General features: G+C 39.4%; 1 protein-coding gene across 1 annotated transcript in view; it reads left to right on the top strand.

Moving 5' to 3' along the window:
• The window catches only part of Pla2r1 (phospholipase A2 receptor 1), a 134,532-nt gene that overhangs the window by 50,441 nt on the left and 60,591 nt on the right, over positions 1-23,500 (top strand). The window contains 4 exon segments of the mRNA XM_029569698.1: positions 2,078-2,272; positions 3,905-4,062; positions 8,995-9,093; positions 17,949-18,061. Of these exon segments, the coding sequence (XP_029425558.1) occupies positions 2,078-2,272; positions 3,905-4,062; positions 8,995-9,093; positions 17,949-18,061 (565 nt within the window).

The raw sequence follows: 23,500 nt of genomic DNA, 5'->3' as shown, positions 1-23,500 counted from the left end.
TAAGGTGTTATAGGGCTTTGCCAAGTACTGGGTTGCACCATGGCAGGCCTGGCTTCACATGGTAATGCTTCACATACTAGACCTGTTCTTAATTCTGTCTCCCTCCCCCAAGTAAGAGGAGTCTCTCTGTGCTGGACTGCTTGGAGGTGGGAAGAGATGAAAGGGAAGACACAGGCACCTTTCCTCCCTGCAGTCTTCATTTTCTTCTCATTTTGTTGTACTAAAAGCAGGCCCTATAGTGTCTCACCTGCTATTCTTAGCTCTTAAGAAGGTAGTTTAGTGTGTGAATATCTGTTCACCTGGTATGCCTATGGGAGAGCAATCAGAGGAAAAAAAATGTTCTCACTGCTGGAGAGTAGAGATTGTACCCTCTCCCATATGTTAGGCACTCTACCTGCCCTTAACCCCATCTCATTCACAGTGCTTGCTTGGTCCTGCCTTCATTTCTAATCAAAAAGTTCCTTTTTTAACTTTTTACCTTACATTTAGACTAAGGTTTAAAGAGACCTTTTTTTTTTCAAGTTGATAGGGTAGACAATATCTAAATATTCTAACATTCTCTGACTATGATTCTAATTGATGTCAGAGTCCTGAAAACAATTTTAAAAGAATAAATTGTTTCCCCCAAAACAATGGAATCATAGCTCTGGAAGTAAGGTTTAAGGGAGGTACCTAGTAGAACTTAATAAAATGAGGCAAAATACAATTGCCACCCAGGGACAAGTTCCTGAAAATGGAAAGCTAAAGCCTGGACTGTGAACCATCACCTCAAGCAACCAAAACATCATGGCACTTGGCCCTGGAAATTTAACCCAGAGTTCACTTCCACCCAGTATGACACTAGAGCACCACAGTGACCTCAAGGTGAATGACAGAGGAAGCTCTAGAGGAAGTGATCAGAGGATAAGTACCTAATCATCTAACTATCCATCCATCTATTGTGTAAAAATCATTGGGATACCATTTAAGTTGTGTTTCATAATAATCATATTTCAGTGTAAAAGTATTTCAAAAATGGGAAGCCCTACTAAATTTTTTAAACATTTTTATTGATTTGAAAATTCCATACAGTGTATTTAGAACATATTCAAACTCCCTCTTCCCCTTTTCACCTCGGCCATACTAATCCCCATGCAAGACTTCATACCTTCTATTATTATTTGTCTTTTTTATAAGGCCTATTGAATCAAATCTGTGTTTCCTAAATGATCCTGGGTATAGGTCTATCCTTTGGAGTCTGGTCAGCCTACCAGTCATCATACCAATAAGGAAAACTGATTCTCCCTCTCCCTGTAACTATAAACTGCCAATAGATCCTCAGCGAAGACTAGAGCTTTCAATCCATCTCCCCCATCCATGCTGGGTCCTTATCTGGCTTGGGTTTCTGCAGATCTTGTGCACACTAAGATCTGTGGGTTCATATGAACAACTACCTGTGGTATCCACACAATACCATTTGCTTGTATTCATTCACCACCTCTGGCTCTTACAATCTTTCCGCCTCTTCTTCTGCAATGATCCCTGAGCCTTGGGAGGAGGGAGTTCAATAAAGGTGTCCCAGTTAGGCCTGAGCACTCTACAATCTCTTATTCTCTGCTTGTTGATCAGTTGTGGGTCTCTGTGTCAATTTCCATTTTCTGAAAAAAGAAACTTCTCTGCTGAGAGTAGAGAAATACACTCATTTATGGGTATGACAATAAGTCATTAAGAGTCAATTTAATATTATGTCTGCTTAGCAGAATGGTACTAGTAGTTTCTCTCCTCTCACAGGCCCCCACTAAATTTTGTCTCTAATCCTGATTCACCCCCTTCATTGTATCCTTTGTTTTGTCTCCTATTTCTTTGTGCCTTTGATTTCTCATCTGGAAGGCTAAGTATTATGATCTATTAGATCCAGATCTAGAGCAGAGATGAGACCCTTCTCACTTCAGAAGATCTAGAGGTCCATGATGTCATTTTATATGTTTCTGCATTTTAGGTACTAAAAGTAATCATATTGATGTCAATTTATATAAAGGATGTTAAGTAACACTAAAAATTATTTTGAAAATGATATTATTTGTGTTTATCTATAAAGAAAAAGATTCTTGGAAATATTATGCTACCCATTGTGAGCCTGGCTGGACTCCCCACAATTGTAAATGCTTCAAACTTCAGAAAGAGGAAAAGACCTGGGATGAGGCTTTGCATTCTTGTCAGTCTGACAATGCTGTGTTAATGGACATAGCTTCCTTAGCAGAAGAGGAGTTTCTTGTGAACCTCCTTAGGGATGGTGAGTACCAACTCCCTTTGAGGTAAGAGGTATAAAATAGGATGTGGTTGCTACTTTTTTAAGTTGGAGTTTAAAAGAAAATCTAAAACCATTGGATTTTTACAAAATACATTTAGAAGCTTTGTTGCATGTTCATATATGCCAGATGGATTAGATCCCTTTTAATTCTAAGTGGTAAAAGTCATTTCCTAAAACCTTTACGCAAAACCTAAACCTTACCTTTATGTCCATTAGATTGGCATAGTGTGTGTATTAGTTACTCTTCCATTGCTGTGATAAAACACTGGCCAAAAGCAACTTGTGTGAGAAAAGGGTTTCTTTCCTCTGACATTTCCTGGTAACAGCCCCTCACTGAAGGAAATCAGGGCAGGAACTCAAGGCAGGAACAGAAGCAGAAACCATGGAGGAACACTCCTTACTAGCTTGCCCCTGGCTTCTGCTCAGGTAGCTTTCTTTACAGCCTTCTTAGGGATGGTTCTGCCCACAGTGGACTGGGCCCTCCCATATCAATTAAGACAATGCCCAACAGATGTGACCATAGGCCAAACTGATCTGGGCAGTTCTTCAGCTGAGATTCTCAAATGGCTCTGGGCTGTGAGAGGCTGACTGCTGAAGCTAGGGGTGTGTTAAGGTCATGTAAAGGGAATTTCTTAGGTAAATAGTTAAATTTAAATAACTTTTTGGCATAGTGGTTTTCAGTCTGTCTGTTGTGCTCGGGAGTCCCAGTCTCCTGGGCCTTTCCTCTGTACAGTTCATCAGAGCACATCTGCTCCCCACCATGTCATATATCTCATGTGTTAGACATGGAATCTTGAAAGAACAAACAACGAAAACCTCTTGAGTCATTGGCTTCACTATCCAGTGTTTAAAAATGAAAAACAAAGCCAAAAATATTCCCAGACTCTAGTTGGTGACCTTTGCAACATGTTGGTTTGGAATAAAGATACAAATACTTTCATATCATTTTTTTCAAATCCTTTGCATTTAGGATTAAAAGAATCCTGCAGCATTCCTTGTGTCAACAAGGACACTGGAAGATCCCTCTGCTACCTGGTGTCTTTTCATCCTACCTGCCTGGGCTGTCAAGCTTTAGTGACTTTTCTGACAACCCCATTGTGCTCAAGTTAACACCTCAGAGTTTCTGACCTTTTTTTTTTTTTTTTTTTTTTTTTGGGGGGGGGAGAAAAGGGGAGGGGGAGAAGTAAAAAGTCAAGGTACCCTATGGTTAAAAGAAGTGCTTTTTTTTTTTCTATTTTGTTTAGTTTTTAAAATGTATCCTTCTCAATTGACCTTCCTATTTTCCTTTTCTTGAGGCTGATGCAAAACAAAGCTTATCAGGTCATTTTGCAAATTGTAGAAGGAGCTGGAGTCCCAGAGCTCTGACTTGCTCCAGCTGTCCTTGCATTGGGTTTAGCTCACACTCTGTCTTAACTTAGGATGCCTAGATTGATCAACCCTGGGTATTATGGGAGGAAAAAGGTGGTGTACACAGCGACACTTAAACAGTTTCTATCACGTGAAAAAATGAAGAAGAAATCACATGTGAAAGGGTATATCTTGATAATAACCCAAGTTGTTAGTACCTTTGCAAATAATAGGACCTTATAAGTAATTTACATTTATCTCTTACAGAAAATGCATCAGAAACATGGATTGGATTGAGTAGCAATAAAATTCCTGTTTCCTTTGAATGGTCCAATGGCTCTTCTGTCATTTTTACTAACTGGCACACTCTTGAGCCCCGAATTTTTCCAAACAGAAGCCGGCTGTGTGTCTCAGCAGAGCAATCTGTAAGTTGATTCATTTGATCAGGGATCAGTTTTCCCACACTAGCATTGAGAGCTGCCTATGTCAGGGACTTGTGTCATGGCGGAAACCAAGAGAAGCAGTCCCTGCTCTTCGTGGGGCTTCATGATAGTGAGCAAGCATGCACAGAAAGCACATGGCAACAGCTATCATAATTTCTCTGAGGAAGTAGGGGACATGGCAGCAAGAAGCTCGGTGTAGAACAGCGGCTTCCAACAGGGTGATAGTGGGCAGTATCTCTGAACAAGTGACGTCTAAGCTAGGACTTCAAACAAACAAAAACTCCTATTCAACAGAGGGAAATCAACCCAGGGAAAGGGCATCAAGTTCAAAGACCCAAAGCCAGACCAGGCTTGCCATCTTTAATAGCCAAAAAAAGTGACAAGTGGTGAGGAGATCATAAGAGAAGGGACAGGAGGAGTGCAAAGTGCCAACATGCAAACCAAGACATAAGAACCATTACAGTGCTTCAAAGACACAGAGGGCACGATCTCACTTCATCCCCCACCCCCTGAAAAATTGCAGTTGTAACATAGGAAATGAAATCATTTTGGAGGTTACTCCATGATTGACTTAGGGTAGTAACTATGAAGAGAACAGATTCAAAGACACTTCCAAGGGCAAGCCTCATTACCAAATTAGATGTTATGAGAGAGAGGTGGAATTTTGACTTGAGCAACCATCATTTTGGTGGATAGTGGAGGACTTAACCACCCTGGCGAAAAGACAGGGATGATGAGAGCTAGAAGGTTACTCTGGAGAGTGATGGTTTTAAAGCTTCGTTATCTTACTGCCATGAAAATGGCTCAGCAGGATGTGTAACCTCTTTGAACATTGTAGATCAATGGCAAACCTCACATATGAATGAAACGGAGCCAGTGGTCTTAGCATTACATATATCCCTATGTTCTTAACTCCCATTTATTTGAAACATCAGATTGTGAAGAATTAGTTTAATTCTAAGCCATCTGAACAGTTTATTAAACATTTAAAATAAATCTATTTTCTTTGTTCAGATAGCTGTTGAAAGCACTGGCTGGATTTTGGGAGGCTCTAAGGACATGATAGGTGTCCTCATTCTTTCTAACCACTAGGATGTATGTCATGTCCCCCCCCAAGAAACAGCTCATTAAATGCTATTCAAATAGCTTGACAAAGAAATTGCACAGCCAAATATGGAAATTTTCTAAGCACTTATTTTTATGACATATTTCACTTTTGTATCTTTTTTTGAGACTTGCAGGACTGTGTACGTTTATAATTACACATGCCACCAATGTGTGTCAGAGTGGCATTTGGGAAGGAAGAAGCAATGACCTCTCTAAATACTTGTCGTGGGTCTAGCTCTGCTGAAATCTAACACAGTTACAATAGTTGATGGTATTCTCTTCGTTGGTTTGGTATAATTAAGATGACCTTCATTTCCTATTTCCCGACAAGAATATCTCACCTGCCACATTTAAAGAACAGAAACCAACATTTGAATGGTTTTTTTTTTCACTTTGTGTATGTTCATTGTACAGAGTATGGGTTTCATAATGACATTTTTGCTCAAGTATATCATGTACTTTAACCAGATTCATTCCTCATTACCATCTCTTATCCTCTTCCTCCTACCACTAGTCATCTTCCTCATCCCAAACAGTCTCCCTCTATTTTCATCTCGTATGTGTATGTAAAACCTAGGTTCTACATATGAGAGAAACATGAGACATTTGTCTTCTGGCTTATTTCACTAAAGATGATCTCTAATTCCTCAATAGTGGTTTGTTTGTTGTTTGTTTGTTTGTTTGTTTGTTTGTTTTGAGATCAGGTCTCTCTTTGCCCAAGCTGGCCTGAACTTAATATGTAGACCAGGATGGCCTCCATCTCACAGAGATCCACCTGCCTCTGCCTCCTGAGTGCTGGGATGAAAGGCTTGTGCAACCATGCCCAGCTAATAGGGGTTATTTTTAAGAAATCAAAAATAGGTTATATTAATATTATTGGATGGGTCAAGATACTATTGCTCTGAGAAGTATTTTATCAACTTAATAACTCTTTAAATAGTAGACATATGAAATTTGAAATTAACATTTATTTCCATCAAGTTGATCTCTGTGAATATAATTATTATAATTACTGTTACATAACCATAGCTAACACCTAAATTTGAAAGCAAGAGCATAGACTATTCCTTCACATTTTCCTGACATCTATGAAGCATCTGCAGTATCCAACACTGTCCCATAGCTGGATAGTTTGCTGGAAGGTTCCATGGAAAAGGGACACAGCACTGCTCTTAGAGATGAAGGTGTAGGCCCTTGACATAGTATGGTCTGAAGGTCATCAAGGGACTCCTTAGTTCCCTAAAATCTTGAGTACCTGAAACACCGCCTGAAATTGGAATTGAGTGATTTTAACAGAAGGTTCTTATTTGTTTTTAAAATTTGTAAGTCATTTGGGAACATAGAATTTTAATCTATTAGTAGTTGTATCATTATCAGCAAAAGATCTAAGAGGAGCTTTAGGTATCTGAAGAGGAAGTTGGGGCTGGGGAGATGGCTCAGTGGATATAAAGTGCTTCCTCTTCAAGGATCTCTAGGGTACATGTAAAAGCTGGGCATGGTGGCATGTCTGTGACCCAGCACTGGGGAGGAAGGCAGAGAGAGGCAGATCACTGAAGCTTGCTGACCAGCCAGCCTAGTCAATTCCAGGATCAGTGAGAGACCTTGTCTCAAAAAACAAGGTGGAAAGTAATTGAGGAAGACACTTAATGTTAATATATGGTCTTCACATGTACCCAAATACACATACAGGTTCACCTGTACACAAAACACACACATGAACATATATATACAACACACAGACACACGCAGACACACATAGACACATACAGACACATACACAGACACACACACACAGACACACACAGACACACAGACACACACACACACAGACACACTCAGACACACACACACAGACACACACACAGACACACACACACACACACAGACACACACACACATAGACACATACAGACACACACACAGACAGACACACACACACACATAGACCATACAGACACACACACACAGACACACACACAGACACACACAGACACACACAGACACACACAGACACACACATAGACACACACACAGACACACACACATACAGACACACACAGACACACATAGACACATACAGACACACACACAGACACACACAGACAGACACACACACACACATAGACACACACAGACACATATAGACACATACAGACACACACACACATACATAAAGACACACAGACACACACACATACACACACAGACACACATACATAGAGACACACAGACACACACACATACACACACAGACACATACAGACACACACACACAGACACACACACACACATAGACACATACAGACACACACACATAGACACACACAGACACACACATACACACACAGACACACATAGACACAGACACACACACACAGACACACATACAGACACACACAGACACACATAGATACACATACAGACACACATAGACACATACAGACACACACAGACACACACAGACACACATAGACACATACAGACACACAGACACACACAGACACATACAGACACACATAGGCACATACAGACACACACACACATAGCCACACACACACATACAGAGACACACAGACACACAGACACATACAGACACACACAGACACACATAGACACACACAGACACACACAGACACATACAGACACACACAGACACACATAGACACATACAGACACACACAGATACATACAGACACACACAGACACACACACACATACAGACACACATAGACACATACAGACACACATAGACACATACAGACACACACAGACACCACAGACAGAGACACACACACACAGACACACACACACACACACAGACCAAAGAAGAAAAAGAAAAGAAAAGGAAGCTAGTACTATCATGCTTATAATCTGAGCACTTGGGAAGCTGAAGCAGGAGGATTGCTGGTTGGAAGCAGACCTGGGCTACAATAGTGAATTCCAGGCCAGCCTGGACTATATAGTGAGACCCACTCTCAAAAACTGAAATTAATTAAATGGTTTAAAAGGAATCTGGGTGGTTCTCCAAAACAGTGAGGAAAGAGTTGGAGTTGAACATGAATTCCTCACTGAAGATGAGTCATGGAAGTTTCCAGGTATTCCCTCAGCATCGGGTTTAGGAAAGCAGCAAAGCCTGTGTTTTAGCACATACAGGTGGTAGGAGAGGGGAAGCAGCATTCTCGGTCAGAGGGATGACTTCATCCAAGAGGCTCTTAATGAGCTATCTCCAGACCAGCAGTGCCAACATCATTGGAAACCTTGCTACAAATGTGAATTCAAGCAGAGCCACTGAAACAGTCAGTGGGGCTGCAGGCACACTCATCAGTTTGTCAGGAGCACCTCCAGCTATTCTGGAGCACTCTAAAGACTGCAAACCACTACTCTAGCCCATCTTTCAAAAGAAAAATGAGAGTAGTTTAATGCAAAGCCAGTTATCAAGCCTAGTTCAAATTTTCTACTGGCTATAGGGCCTTGTGCAAAGCATTAAACCTAAGCTTTGATGTAGTAACAAGAACCACTACATCACAGGAGCACTGAGGTATATGAAAGGCACCCACCATTAAGCCTGGCACATAGCAGCAACCAAGAAACAGGAGTTCCTCCTCCCTTGTGTCCCCCAGTTCTGGACTGCACACGAAAGTGTCACAGGCACCGAGAGGCTGCCAGTCCTTTGCTGGACCAGGCAGGGTTTTGAAACGCTATCCCACTGGGAACAGTTATTAATTATGGTTTGGTTCATCATCATTGGTGTTGCCCGTCAGCATCCTCATGGAGTATTCACATTCATCTTGCAACTTTTCCCTTTAGGAAGGATACTGGAAAGTGAAAAACTGTGAAGAAACACTGTTTTACATTTGTAAGAAAGCAGGTCAAGTCCTGCCTGATGCTGAATCGGGATGTCAAGAGGTCAGTATGACTCAAGACTGCTCTTCGTGAGATAAAAACATAAAAGGTTCTATTACTCCTTCTGTACAAATGATGATTCTGTGATGCCCATTCTCACAGGCAGTCTTCCTGGTTCTCAAGTGGGATGCCAGAGAGAAAGCAGATGCTTTCCTTAGAGGCAGAGAGTGAACCTCTGCTGTCAGCACCTTCCTTCGTTTTTACCCTTCTTATACCTAAATATTAAAGTACAATACAGTGATGGTGAAGTATGTGCCCATCATATATTTATTATTTGGGAAAAGAATGGTAAAGATATGTTTAGTGTAAATGACAAAGTATTTTTAGATACTTTCAATAAAAGATACTACTTTAGGTTTAAACCTAAAAAGTAGGATTTTTTTCTATTTTAAATTTCTTTATTTACTATCTTTAATTTTTTAATTTATTTTTATGTGTATGAGTGTTATGCCTGCATGTGTATAAGTACACCCATGTCTTGCAATATCCACAGAGGACAGAAGAGGGCAATGGATTCCCTGGAACTGGAGTTATAGATGGTTGTTAGCCACCATGTGGGTGCTGGGATTCAAACCCAGGTTCTCTGCAAGAACAGCCAGTGCTCTTAACCACTGAGCCATCTCTCCAGCCCATATTTACTATCTTATAGTAAAGTTGCATAAAACCTTTCAGTGTGTCTTGCAATATCCACAGAGGACAGAAGAGGGCAATGGATTCCCTGGAACTGGAGTTATAGATGGTTGTTAGCCACCATGTGGGTGCTGGGATTCAAACCCAGGTTCTCTGCAAGAACAGCCAGTGCTCTTAACCACTGAGCCATCTCTCCAGCCCATATTTACTATCTTATAGTAAAGTTGCATAAAACCTTTCAGTGTCAGTGCTTCTCTCTCTCTCTCTCTCTCTCTCCTCTCTCTCTTCTCTCTCTCTCTCTCTCTCTCTCTCTCTCTCCCTCTCTCTCTCTCTCTCTAATTTTTAGGCTATATTCTAAGATGATACAAACATTGCTTTTATACAACTCTAATTACTTTCTTTTCTAATCCACTCGTTTATAGTCCAACTAAAGAATGATCTGTCTCTGCAGAAACTGCTTTATTCATTCATCAATGTGTAAACCAATGAGTGACCCTTCACATTCCAGCTAGACAATATGTGTGCCACAGTTGCATTAATTTTAGCTGATTGCTGACCTAATCTCTACCTTACTGTGGCTCTCAAGGCAGCTCAACATGGGTTATTTTGTTGCAAGAGCAATTAACTTCCTACACAGCAGAAACAACAGAGATTCTCTTTGAACTTTCTTTTACTGATCCCTTTTCTGGCCAGCATCACCAGTATTTGGATTCTGAGTTCAGAGTCAGTTCTCTATTTTTATGGAAAATCATTAATTTTATTTTGTAGCAGCCTATAAATATGATTTCCTAATGTTCGTTTCTTTTAACTCATTGCTTCAATCAACTCGCTGAGTAATCTGCACACGTACAATTAATTTACAGAATCAGTCATGGAGCCAGGCATGGTGGTACCTGCCTACTACCCTAGTACTTTGGAGGCTGAGCAGGGAGATCATGAGTTTGAGAACAGCCAGGGCTTCATAGCAAGGCCCTGTCACACACACACACACACACACACACACACACACACACACACACAAGACTTAGACTTGGTTACCTCAAAGGGGGAAAAGCGATTTATATTGGGGATGTATTAGACAGTGTGAGTGGTGCTTCCATCTTACTATCATCATCCTTTCATTTAAAAATGGAACGGCACCTAGTGTTCAAAGGACTGACCAGTACAATCAATTATTCTTCTCACTTTCAGGCAGGTGAGGGCTTCTGATATACTCACTGTTTTTTGGTCACTACTATGCCAGTTTTTGTGATTGAATTTTTACGAATTCCATACAATACATTTTAATCTTTAGACACCCCCCCCCCAATTTCATGTACTCTATTGTGTATATACTAAAACCCATAGAGTCAGGTGTTTGTCCCCAAACGCCCTTGGTGTGGGCTCATCCACTGAAGCCTGGTTAACCTACCCAGAGTCTCACCCTTAAAAAAACTGACTCTCCCTTTCCCAGAAGCCATCTGTTTCCAATAGTTCCTCAGGTAGTGTTCAGGTTTCTTACCTACTTTTCCACATCTATGCTGGGGTTTTGTCTGGTTTGAGTTTACATGGGACTCTTGCATGCTGTCACCATTGCTGTGAGTTCATATGAGTAACTGGCCAGCTGTCTGGAAAACTGTTTCTACATGGTCATCCACCACATCTTGCTCTTACAATCTTTCTGCCTCCTCTTCCACAATGATCCCTGTTTCTATATGGTCATCCACCACATCTGGCTCTTACAATCTTTCTGCCTCCTCTTCCACAATGATCCCCAGGCATGGAGGTGGGGGGTTGATATAGGTGTCCTATTCAGGGATAAGCACTCTGCAACCTCTTGTTCTCTGCATGCTCCTAGGTCACTTCTTTTGCCTTCCTTGTCTTGAGACTCTTCAGTGCTTGGATTGTTGTTGTTTCTGTGCCTTCTTTTGTTTTGTTTTATTTTGTTTTGTTTTGTTTTGCTAAGCAGGCTTGATCCAGAAACTAATAATGAATAAGAAATACATTGTCAGAAATGTCAAAGTGTCAGTCTCTCTCTACCTATCCTTCCAAGAACAAAGCATAACCTCCTGTTCCGGTCCTGGAGTGATGCCATTGGAGACTCAGTCTGGAACTGTCATTACACACTGACACCTGGGAGCAGAATGAAGGGGAGGAAACCAGAGCAGCCCCCTAATGGATGCAGGAGCTCTGTGATTTGCTGATGTCCTGGGGTGTTTTTCAACTAAAATAGCTGATTTTTAAATTAAAGTATTCTGTAATTAACTGAAAACTGAGACCTTTTGCAAGAAATATTTTAGAAATTATTTTGTGCCTGACCAAGACCTGGCAAGCATCAGTGTGGCACAAAATGAAGAGTATTTTTAAACTGATGAATAAGTAAAGCTAGATACATATGAATGATTTAATAATATTGAAAGCAAAGGAACTGAAATAACTTAGATGAACTTGAATGCATATTTGTCTCCTGTACCATATGATTTTAAAGAACAGAGCCCCTCCTTGCCTCCAACAGCGCTAACCTATACATATATCATTTTTGTCTGAGTGCCCAAACTTACTTTATTACTCCTCCAAATGTCAACCAGTTAATCTAGGAATAATGTGACTATATATTTGGAGGCTGTTTTCTAATTGGAAGCATTATGATCCAGACAAGACCAAACTGGTACTGCAGGTGCAGCACAGTGGTAATGCTAGCCAAGTATGCAAAAAAAGCCCTGGGTTCCACCCTTACCATAGCAGAAAAAAGAAACAAACTACTACAACAACAAGCCAATTACATTAGCTGAATTCAATGCTCTAATAATACCAACACCCAGGAGGCCAAGGCAAGAGGATCACAAGTTTGAGCCAGCCTGGGCAACTGAGGGATGCCAGGCCAGGCTAGCCTGGGCTATCTTGGCTCAAAACAACAAGAGCAGCAACAACAAGAACGATCCTGGATTGTGGAAGAACTGGATATCATTGTATTCCAGGCCCAGTTGACACAGCAGGCAGTAACTCTACATAAGTCTCTAATCTCATGAGTCTCAGCAGTAAAACCTCAAACAGTCAACATGAAAGAAAGCTGAACAATCTATAACACAACCATACGACCTAGGGACATGTCTTCATAGCACCTACCAATTCTCTGGCTCTAGGCAAAGATCTCTCCCTGCATTATCTCATTTTAAGTCTCATGACAACTTATAAGAATTATCCCCACTTTAACAGCTGAGAAGACTAGATGTTGGAGAGAAAATAGATTTCTTAAAATGCATTCATTGTTTATAAATGAAGTGGCCTAGTGGGGAAGCCAGGATTAAAACCAATGCAGCATTCGCCCTCCATAACATCACTCTGACTCTCTACCCAAATGTAGAAACCATTTGGAAGAGTTCGTGAGTTTGAAGAGGGGAAGGAATGGTATTTCTTGAGCGAGTACAACTTTATTTATTGCTTGTTTTACAATGTTTCTCCCTTTATATTCATTTGTGGTTAAGTTTTTAAGTTAGTTAAATTTTAAAAACATAAAATAAGGAACTAGCTAAATATAGAAGTGTCTACAGCTGATGGTAATTCTAGGCAGACTGATTATCAAGTGAGCAAGACAAAAATTCAAGGAGTTTTGATTGGGTCCTAAAAAAAGATGTATACATGATTAATGAGATTAATGAGACTGTGGGATGGGGAGCTTTCTTAGTTTTTCACTAAATCAAATTGTGTCTTTAATTTTTCTTTTTACTTTATTTTTATTGAATTTTGTGTATTTCATAGAGAAAATCATCTTCATACCCCCTTTCCCTTTGGCACCTCCCATAGCCCCCTACCCACACTGGAATGCATACCTTCTGTTATTCATGTTAAGGTCTACCATGTAAAGTTACTGTGCCCAGATGTCTCTCAGTGCAAATTCATCCACTGGGATCTAGTCAGTCTATCTAGAGTTCTCCCCTTTAAGAAGATCAGCTCATTCTCACACAGCAGTAATCAGCTGCCAATAACCCTTTAATTAAGATTGGGGCCTGCTGTTCATTTCCACAGTTCTGTGCTGAGTTTTTGTCTGCTTAAGTTTACATGGGTCTTGTGTATGCTGACTCCATTGTGTACTCAGGTTTGGGTCTTCAATTTTGTTCCATTGATCTCTGTGTCTATTTTGTGCCAGTACCATGCTGTTTTTATGACTATAGCTCTGTAGTATTGTTTGAGATCTGGTATAGTAATCCCCGCAGCATTGCTCTTTGTGCTCAGGGTTGCTTTGGCTATCTGGGGTCTTTTGTGCTTCCATATGAATTTAAGGATTTTTTTCTAATTCTGTGAAGTATGTCATGGGATTTTGATTGGATTGAATCTATATACTGCTTTTGGTAGGATGGTCATTTTCACAATATTAATTCTTCCAATCCATGAGCATGGGAGGTCCTTCCATCTTCTGATGTCTTCCTCAATCTCTTTCTTTAAAGATTTAAAATTTCATTGTAGAAATCTTTGATGGTTTTGGTCAGGTTTATTTGGCGATATTTTATTTTATTTGAGGCTATTGTGAATAAGAGGGTTTCCCTGTACTCTTTCTCTGATTGCTTGTTACTGGTATGTAAAAAGATTACTGAGTTTTGTAGATTAATTTTGTAACCTGCCACTTTACTGAAAGTGCCAATGAGTTCTAGGAGTTTTCTGGTAGAATTTTTGGGATCTCTTAGGTGTAATAACATATCATCAGCAAAAAGGGATAATGTAACCTCATCCTTTCCAATTCGTACTCCTTTAATTTCCTTCTCTTGTCTTATTGCTCTAGGAAGAGTTTCAACCACTATATTGAAAAGAGTGGAGATAGTGGACATCTTTGATTCCTGATTTTAATGGGAATGCTTCCAGTTTTTTCCCATTTAGAATGATGTTGGCTGTGGGTTTGTTGTATATAGCTTTAATTATGTTGAGGTATGTTCCCTCCAGTCCAATTCCCTTTAGGAATTTTATCACGAACCCATGCTGAATTTTATCAAAGGTCTTTTCTGCATCTATTGAGATGACTATGTGGTTTTTGTCTTTGAGTCCATTTATATGATTGATGACGTTTATTGACTTCTGTACATTGAACCACCCCTGCATCTCTGGAATAAAGCCTACTTGATCATGGTGGATGGTCTTTTTGATGCGTGTCTGTATGTGGTTTGCAGGTATTTTGTTGAGAATTTTTGCATCCATGTCCATTAAGGATATGGATCTTTCCTTATTTGGTTGTGTCTTTCTGTGGTTTTGGTATTAGAGTGATGCTGGCTTCATAAAAGGAAATTGGGAGTTCTCCCTCTGCTTCTATCTTTTTGAATACTTTAAGCAGTATTGGTTGCAGATCTTTAAATGTCTGATAGAATTCTGCTGTGACTCCACCTGGGCCTGGGATTTTTTTTTGTCGGGAGGTTTTGTATTACTGTTTCAATTTCCTTATATGTTATGGATCTGTTTAAACCGTTGATCTCTTCCTAATTTAGCTTTGGTGGTTCCCATGATTTCAGATATCCATCCATTTCTTTAAGGTTTTCAAATTTAATAGAGTATATGTTTTTAAAGTATTCTCTTATGATGTTCTGGATCTTTTGGTGTGATGTTTCTGCTTTCATCTCTGATTTTGTTGATTTAAATCTGCTCTTTCTTTCTTTTGGTTAACTGGGCTAAGGGTCTGTCTATCTTGTTTAGCTATTCAAAGAGCCAGCTCTTCGATTCATTGATTCTTTGTATTGTTTTCTTTGTTTCTATTTCACTAATTTCTGTTCTGATTTTTGTTATTTCTTCTTGTCTACTGGATTTGGGTTTCATTTGTTCTTACCTTTCCAGAGTCTTGGGCTTTGATGTTAAATTATTTATTTGTGCTCTTTCTTGTTTTTTTAATGTAGGCACTTAGGACGTTTTATCTGTAAACGTCCCTCTTCGGACTGCTTTTAAAGTGTCCCAGAGGTTTTGTTGTGTTGTGTTGTCCTTTTCACTGAATTCCAGGAATACTTCTATTTCTTTCTTAATTTCTCCTTTGACTCACTCATCATTCTGGAGTGTGTTGTTAAATCTCCATGAGTTTGTGTAGTGACTAGGTCTGATAGAATGCGTGGAATTACTTCAATTTTTTGTGTTTGTTGAGATTTGTTTTCTGCACCATCACATGGTTAATTTTTGAGAACGTTCCATGGGGTACTGAATAGAAAGTGTATTCTTTGGTGCTTGGGTAGAATATTCAGAAGATGTCAATTAGGTCCATTTGATGTTTGGTGTCATTTAATTCAGACGTCTCTCTGTTTATTCATTGTCTGGTTGACCTGTCTAATGGAGACAGTGGGGTATTGAAGTTCCCTACTGTTACTGAGTTGGGGTTAATCTGTGTCTTAAAGTCCTGTAATGTTGTTTATATGAATTTGGGTGCACCAGAATTTGGTTCATGATTGTAATATCTTCTTGGTTAATTGTTCTTTTGATCAGAATGAAGTGGCCCTCTTTATCTCTTCTGATTAGTTTTAGTTTGAAGTCTATTTTTTCAGATATTAGAATTGCAACCCCTGCTTGTTTCTTGGTGCCATTTGCTTGGAATATTCTTTTCCATCCTTCCACCTTAAGGTAGTACCTGTCCTTGAAGGTGAGATGGGTTTCTTGAAGACAACAAAAACATGGATTTTGTTTCTTAACTCATTTAACTAGCCTGTGCCTTTTGACTGGGGAGTTCAGTTCATTGATTATTCCTTCGTTTCATTTCTTTCTGTTGCCCCTGGAGTATAGTTGTTCCTTTCTCCATTCTTTGTATTGCTTCAAGTATTCTTTGAAGGGCTGGTTTTGTGGACATGTATTCTTTCAGCCTATTCATGTCATGAAATATTTTTCTTTCTCTTTCAACTATAATAGACATTTTTGCTGGGTAAAGTATTCTGGGTTGGTATCATTTAGAACTTGGAATTCTTTGGTCCAGGCTCTTCTGGCTCTCATAGTTTACACTGAAAAGTCAGCTGTAATTCTGATGGGTTTTCCTTTGTGTGTGACTTGGTTTTTTTTTGCAGCTTCCAGTATTCTCTCTTTGTTCTGTACGTTTAATATTTTTACTATGATGTGCTGTGAAGAGTTTCTTTTCTGGCCCTGTATATTTGGTGTTCTATGTGCTTCTTATATTTGTATGGGGATGTCATTCCTTAATTTTGGGAAATTCTCTTCTACAGTCCTGTTTAAGATCTGGTCAGCACCATTAACTTGAAATTCTTCTCCTTTCTTTATACCTATATGATGCATAGATTTGGTCTTTTCATGGTGTTCCACATTTCCCTCAAATTCCATTCCTGTGTTTATTTTTTAATTTTTCATAATCTTTGCTTGAGCAGTCCAATTTTTCAACTTTATTGTCCATTGTTGATATTCTGTTTTCCATTTCATTCATTCTATCGGCGAGGCTTTCTTCTGTTGATTCAAATTGGCTTATTGAGTTTTCATTTCCTTCTTCATTTCTGCCTGAGTTTTCCTCAATATTTCTATCTCTTTTGTGAATTCAGTCAGAAGTTTATCCCTATCTTCTTTTAGTTTGTTTTGTTTGTTCGTTCGTTCATATGTTCTTTAAATTCGTTGAATTCCTTGATCATATTTACAATTTTTCTTTTAAATTCTGCATCCTGGGTTATCTCTAGGGGGATTCTCCTTGTAGATCTCTTCTACAGGACTGGTGGAGTTTCATGGGAACATGCAGTTTTGGTTTTTCATATTATTATTTTTCTGTTGTGATTTTGGCATGTGGGTTTCCTTTGTTGTTTGTGATTCTGGTATGAAACTCAAGTCTTCTTTTGTTGAGTTGAAATCTGTTTCTCTTTGTATAATTGGTGTGCCTTGGTTGTTTCCTTGTTGGGTATATAGGTTTCAGGTTCTCTCAGATTTTATATTGGAGGAAACTGATGTCTTCAGATCAGCTACTCAGGAGCTCCCACAAAAGCACAAGTCAGGCTCCAGTCAGGTACACTCAGGCTTCCTTCTAATATCTGGACCTTTACTAGTGGGGACTCACAACACAATTTAGGAAGTTTGCTGAAGGGAGACCCAATTTAGGCACTGTCAAGCAGTCTGCTAAGGTCTCAGGCCTCTTGTAGGCCACAGAGGTCTAACCCTGGTGAAGTGGGAGAGGCCTCATGTGGTCCCAATGCAGGGGGTTGGGCACAGCAGCGTGATTTGAGGAATCTCACCACCAGGTAGAGGCCGGATCCAGGCACTCTCAGGTGGTCTGCTAAGGTCTCCTTTCCTTTTCATTTTTTAAGGGATGGGAGAGACATGGTAAATTTTGCTACAAAATTGACACAGTGCTTCGAAGCTTTGAGCATGCATCCAGCGGTTATTACTGTCCTCCTGCTCTCGCAACCATCACCAGCAGGTAATTGCAAGCCTGTCCAAACCTAAAGAATGTGTACAGTAGAATATTAAATGATTTCATGTATTTGTTGAGATGAATTTAGATCTGATGTTATTTCTAACTTGATTTTTGAATGACAAGTAATAAATTTTAAGATGACTTTTACTTTTCAAGAATTTCATTAATTATCTAGCTTTGATAATATATTCAATTGTATTTGGTTTTTGTCTTCTGTTTATAATGAGAAGAAAATGTCATTGAACAGTATTTTTAAATGTAATGTTTATAAGTTGTGTTGCTCCTGCTTTCAACAGAAAAAGGAATATAAAGAAAGTAAAGGACGTGTTAATGCTTCTTAAGAGTATTTTATTTAGATGTTGATTGCTCTGTGCACAGGCATCTTCCTGACACTAACAGAGAGATGGTACCTTTTCGTACTCTATACAAAGTGAAACATGCTATAGATGTGTGAAAGGGGACAAAAGACCTCTAACAAAGGTGGTTCTTGTCAATATCAGTGTGGAGGACAGAACAGTGAAGGCTGGGAGACCAATTCCTCCATCTCTTTTCATGCCTATGTCAGACGCAGGATGGAGCTCTTCAGTGGTTCCACAGGAAACTATACCAATGAAGTGGGTCACTTGCCCTCATGCCAGGGCCATTGCCTTTTAAAATATCACTGAACCAGACTTGGTGATTCATGCTTTTAATCCCAGCACTAGGGGTTGGGGTAGGGCAGAGCTCCAGGCTAGTCAGGGTTAGATAGTGAATACCACTGAAAAGCTGAGTGTATCCCACCTGCTTGGGAGGGTGAAACAGGAGGATCACTTGAATACAAGTTCAAGAGTAGTCTAGGCAGCATAGCCAGACCCTAACTCAAATGAAAAATAAAAAACTTCCAGCCAGGTGTGGTGGCACATGCCTTAATCCCAGCACTCAGGAGGCAGAGGCAGGCAGATCTTTCTGAGTTCAAGGCCAGCCTGGTCTACATATCAAGTTCCAGGTCAACTGGGGCTACAGGGAGAACAAAATAAATAAATAAATAAATAATAAATAAATAAATAAATAAATAAATAAATAGAAGTAAGAAACCTCCACTGACTATCAGGAAAGAGAGTAGATGATGCTAAGTTTTGTCTAGAGATGCTTCACACACAAGTCTGATTTGCAGATGGGTCCTGCATGCTTTCTCTGCTCTCCCCACATTGGAAGTCAGCATCCACAGGCTTTGGTATGTCTGTTCTCCTTCCACCTCTTCCTTCACACAGTGCTCAGGACTGTGCTCATGCTCAGGGGAAGGGACTGACACCCTGAAGGATGGATTGACAGCATCATGGCTCTCACTGTGGTACAGCACTAGCTTTCCTGCATCTCAGTGCTGTCTGTCTCCCTCTCAGGTACAGCTCCAGGGAGAAGGAAACCTGTCTTTCCTCAGCTTGCTAGGCCACCCCAGAAGTTCCAAGAGCACTTTGGGTCACAAGTCTCCCAGTGAGACAGTACAGAAGGCTGACCAATGAGACTAGACTCCTTTGTTAATTATAACCCCAATGTTTTTCATTGAAGGAAATAAATCTAATTGTTTCCTTTATTTTTTATGTCTCATTGTTTTCGTTTTTGTTGAATATTCATTGAGTGCCTGTCACATACCCTACTTGGTGTTAATTACTTTTCACACATTATCCTACCATGCAAAAAATTAATAGTCAAGGGTTTATTAGGAAATTTTTTACTGAGGTAACTGTGCCTCTTGCAGAACAGAAGCTCAAGAGGCAGAACAAACATACATGAAACACGTGAAGAAGGTGGGTAACAGGACGAATGAGGAAACCCAACGTGCATTACAAGTTGCTCAGACTGCCCATGGGACCCAAGTCAGGGCAGAAATGTTAGTGTTCAAATGTGTCACACTCTACCGGCTGTTGGGGGACCTCATTCAACTGATGGGAGGTTTCTGAGGAAGAAATGTCTCATTTCTCCCAAACCGGATACAAGAGAATATTACGAACACTTGAAAATTTTTCTTGGAGAAACTATATTTAGCAGCCAACACTCCCGTACGGTCAGACTCCAAAGCAGAAGTGTGGCATAGATAAACATTTTGCTCTTAATTTTAGCCACCAGGCCCGTCCAGGTTGCCTTGCACTGGCACGCCACCCAGTCCCTAAGCAAGTTTACAGGATTATATGAGATCAGTGATGTAATTTCTAAGTCAGCACTGCTCACACCTCCACTAACAAGACCGCATCCAAAGCAATAATTCCACCATAGGAAGGGAAGGAAGGCCCCTGTGCTCTTGGTAGTAGTGGTGGTCTTTTGTGTTGTTGTTTTTCTGATCCCATCAAGGAAGAAGCTCCAGTAATACGTGTTAGCATGTTCTCCAGTGATATTTCCTGCTTGAGAAAGCTGGACAGTGTGGGGGCACTGTTCCCAAACCCAGAAGTGGCTACAAGCAGACTTGGGAATCATTTTCTTCCATTAGGGAGCTTCCGTATGAGTTAAGGCAGTCCACTCTCCAGCTCCCAGGCTTATAGCTGCTAATTGATTTTCCACTCTTCTGCTTGGTGGAGCGACAGATTTGATGGGTGCAATTAAAACCAACCTGCTACAAATTACTTATTTCTTTTGTTATAGGGCAACTGCTTCTGGTGTAGGACTTTTTAACACCTTGTGGAATATGGAGAGGAAGAAAAACAGACCTTTGTTGCCAAACAACAGATTTTGATTTGTTGGCCTACTGTTACAAAGCTTTTTCAGGTCTGGTCACTTTGTTTCCAGACACAGCGGAAATGCAAAACTTGAACTGCATGTTACCACAAATAGTCTACATGCATGACACCCAAGTCAATGAAACATGAACCAATCAGTTATAGGAACTTCAGTACAAAACAATACAAATGAAAATTGATTTTGTAACTTTTTCCCCAAGAGAGAAACACTGTAGTAGTTCACATTCTCCTTGGTTTAAGTTTGCCTTGTTTCAAGCATCTGTATAGTTCTGCCATTTCCTAGAAATAACCATATCCCACCAAACACCATTTCAGTTAATTTGGTAAAACATGTGCCATAAAATTTACCATTTTTACCACTTTCAGTGACACTTTGGTGGTCTTAAATGCATTCACATTGCTGCAGCATCAATACCATCTGTCTCTGGAACATACTTTGCCTTCCTATGCTGAGACCCCCATATTAATTCAGCAATAAATACCTCAAGTTCCATCTTTCTGTTTTCTCTTTTGTTAAATGTGACCATTCTAGGTCCTGGATAGAAGTGGAATCATGAAATATCTGTTTTGCTGTTCTGGCTTATTTCACTTAACATAATGCCTTTGGGATTTATCCACATTGCAGCCTGTGTCAGAATTTCCTTTAAGACTAATTAAAATTCTATTATGTACACATTTTGTTTTTCAACATATCCATCAATAGACATTTGGATTGCCTCCATCATCTGACTATTTTGAATAATGCTGTTTTTGAACATGAATATGCAAATTCCAGTCCTCCCTTTCAACTCCTGAGTATATACTCAGAAGGAAAATTATTGGATCATGTGATAAATCCACTTTTAATATTCTGGGGAATGCCACCCTGTTTTCCATAATGATGGCACCATTTCATACCCCACCAACAGTGCACAGGGTTCCAATGTCTCCACATTCTGAGCAATACTTGTTATTTCACTTTATTTTGTTTTATTATCGTAATCATCTAACTGGGTATGACATGGACTGTCATAGCTGTAATTTATTTCTCTTGATGATTAGCATTGCTCAACACCTTTTAATGTGTTTGTAGATCACCTGTATATCTTCTTTAGAGAAATTTCTATTCAAGCCTTCTCCCTTTTTAAAATTAGAGTATTTGCTTTTCTGTTGTTTAACTGTGGTCCTTTGTATATTCTGCATATTAAACCCTTATTAGATACATGACTTAGAATATTTTCTTCTTTCTGTGGTTGCCTTTTCATTTTGTTGATGATATTCTTGGAATTTCAAAAGGTTTTCGTTTTGATGAAGCTCAGTTTATCCATTTGTTATTTTATTGCCTGTGCTTTTGGCATTGTATCCAAGACATCATTGCCAAATTCAATGCCATGAAGTTTTCCAATGTGTTTTCTCCTAAGAAATTTTACAATTTTAGCTTTTATGTTTAAGTGTGTGATCTACTTTGAGTTCATTTTTGTACATGATGTAAGCTAAGGGTCCCACTTTGCAAATGCATATACAGTTATCTCAACAGCACTTGTTGAAAGGACTGAACGTTCACATCAAATGGTCTTGATGCCCTCAATGGAAATTATTTGATCTTGTATGCAAGGTATATTATTGTGATCTTTCTAGCTTATTCTATTGACCTATACATCCATCTTTATGCCAGTACAATACTGTTTTGGTTACTGTACTTATGGAGTAAGTTTTAAAATCAGAACCTCAGCATGAAACATCCAACTTCATTCTTTTTCACGGTTGTTTTGGTTATTCAAGATCCCTTGAAAATCTACATAAACTTTAGAATTTCTTATTTCTGAAAAAAAAAAGGTCATTAAGATTTTAATAGTGGTTGCATTGAAAATATGATCTGATATGGAAGTACATACATCTTGATAATAGTAAGCATTCTAAGGTACAAGCATGGCTGGCTTTCCATTCATTTTGTGTCTTTGATTTCTTTATTCAGCATTATATAATTTTTGGTGTTTAAGACTTTGTAATCCTTATTTAACTTTATTCCTAAGTATTTCATTTTTGGGTGCTATGGTAAATGGAATACTTTGCTTAGCTTTTCTTTTTACTTCACTGAATTTTCTCTATGTAACATACTATCCTTCTGTCCTGATTCAACTGATAATATAAAACTGTACATACATGATGATTCCTGGTTTCTTAAACTGTAACAGCATTTGACTACAACATCAATAAAATCAAGCAAAATGGCCATATGACATAAAGGTTACATAAAGGTTTGAAACCTTTGAAAGGTTACCTTCTATTTTGTTGTAACCAGAGGTTTTTACTTTTTTTATTTCTTTTTATTTTATATAACTGTATTGCCTGCATGAATGTAAGCACACCATGCATGCAATGCCTGAGGAGGCTAGAAGAAGGTGTCAGATTCCCTGGAACCTGAGTTACAGACCATTGTGAGCTGCCATGTGGGTGCTGATAACCAAACCCAGGTCCTTTGCTAGAGCAGCCAGTGCTCTTAACTGCTGAGTCATCTCTCCAGCCCCCTATAACTGGAGTTTTTAATAACCTGTCTAGTGTTTGAAGCCAGACAATAAGTGGTAAAGAACATAAAATGTGATCTTGTTTCTTTACCAACTGAAAGCAGATACTCAAGAGCTCGTACAAGATCATGCACTTTATCCAGACTTTTAAAGACTGTTTAGAAGGCTATATTTGGTTTAGAATAAAGATACATTTGTTTAATTATTTTACTAATGGTGCCATCTTATAA

The sequence above is a fragment of the Nannospalax galili genome, unplaced genomic scaffold (assembly GCF_000622305.1).
Source record: "Nannospalax galili isolate Female #2095 unplaced genomic scaffold, S.galili_v1.0 scaffold540, whole genome shotgun sequence".
Taxonomy (NCBI): domain Eukaryota; kingdom Metazoa; phylum Chordata; class Mammalia; order Rodentia; family Spalacidae; genus Nannospalax; species Nannospalax galili.
This window is presented reverse-complemented; position numbering and strand designations above follow the sequence as displayed.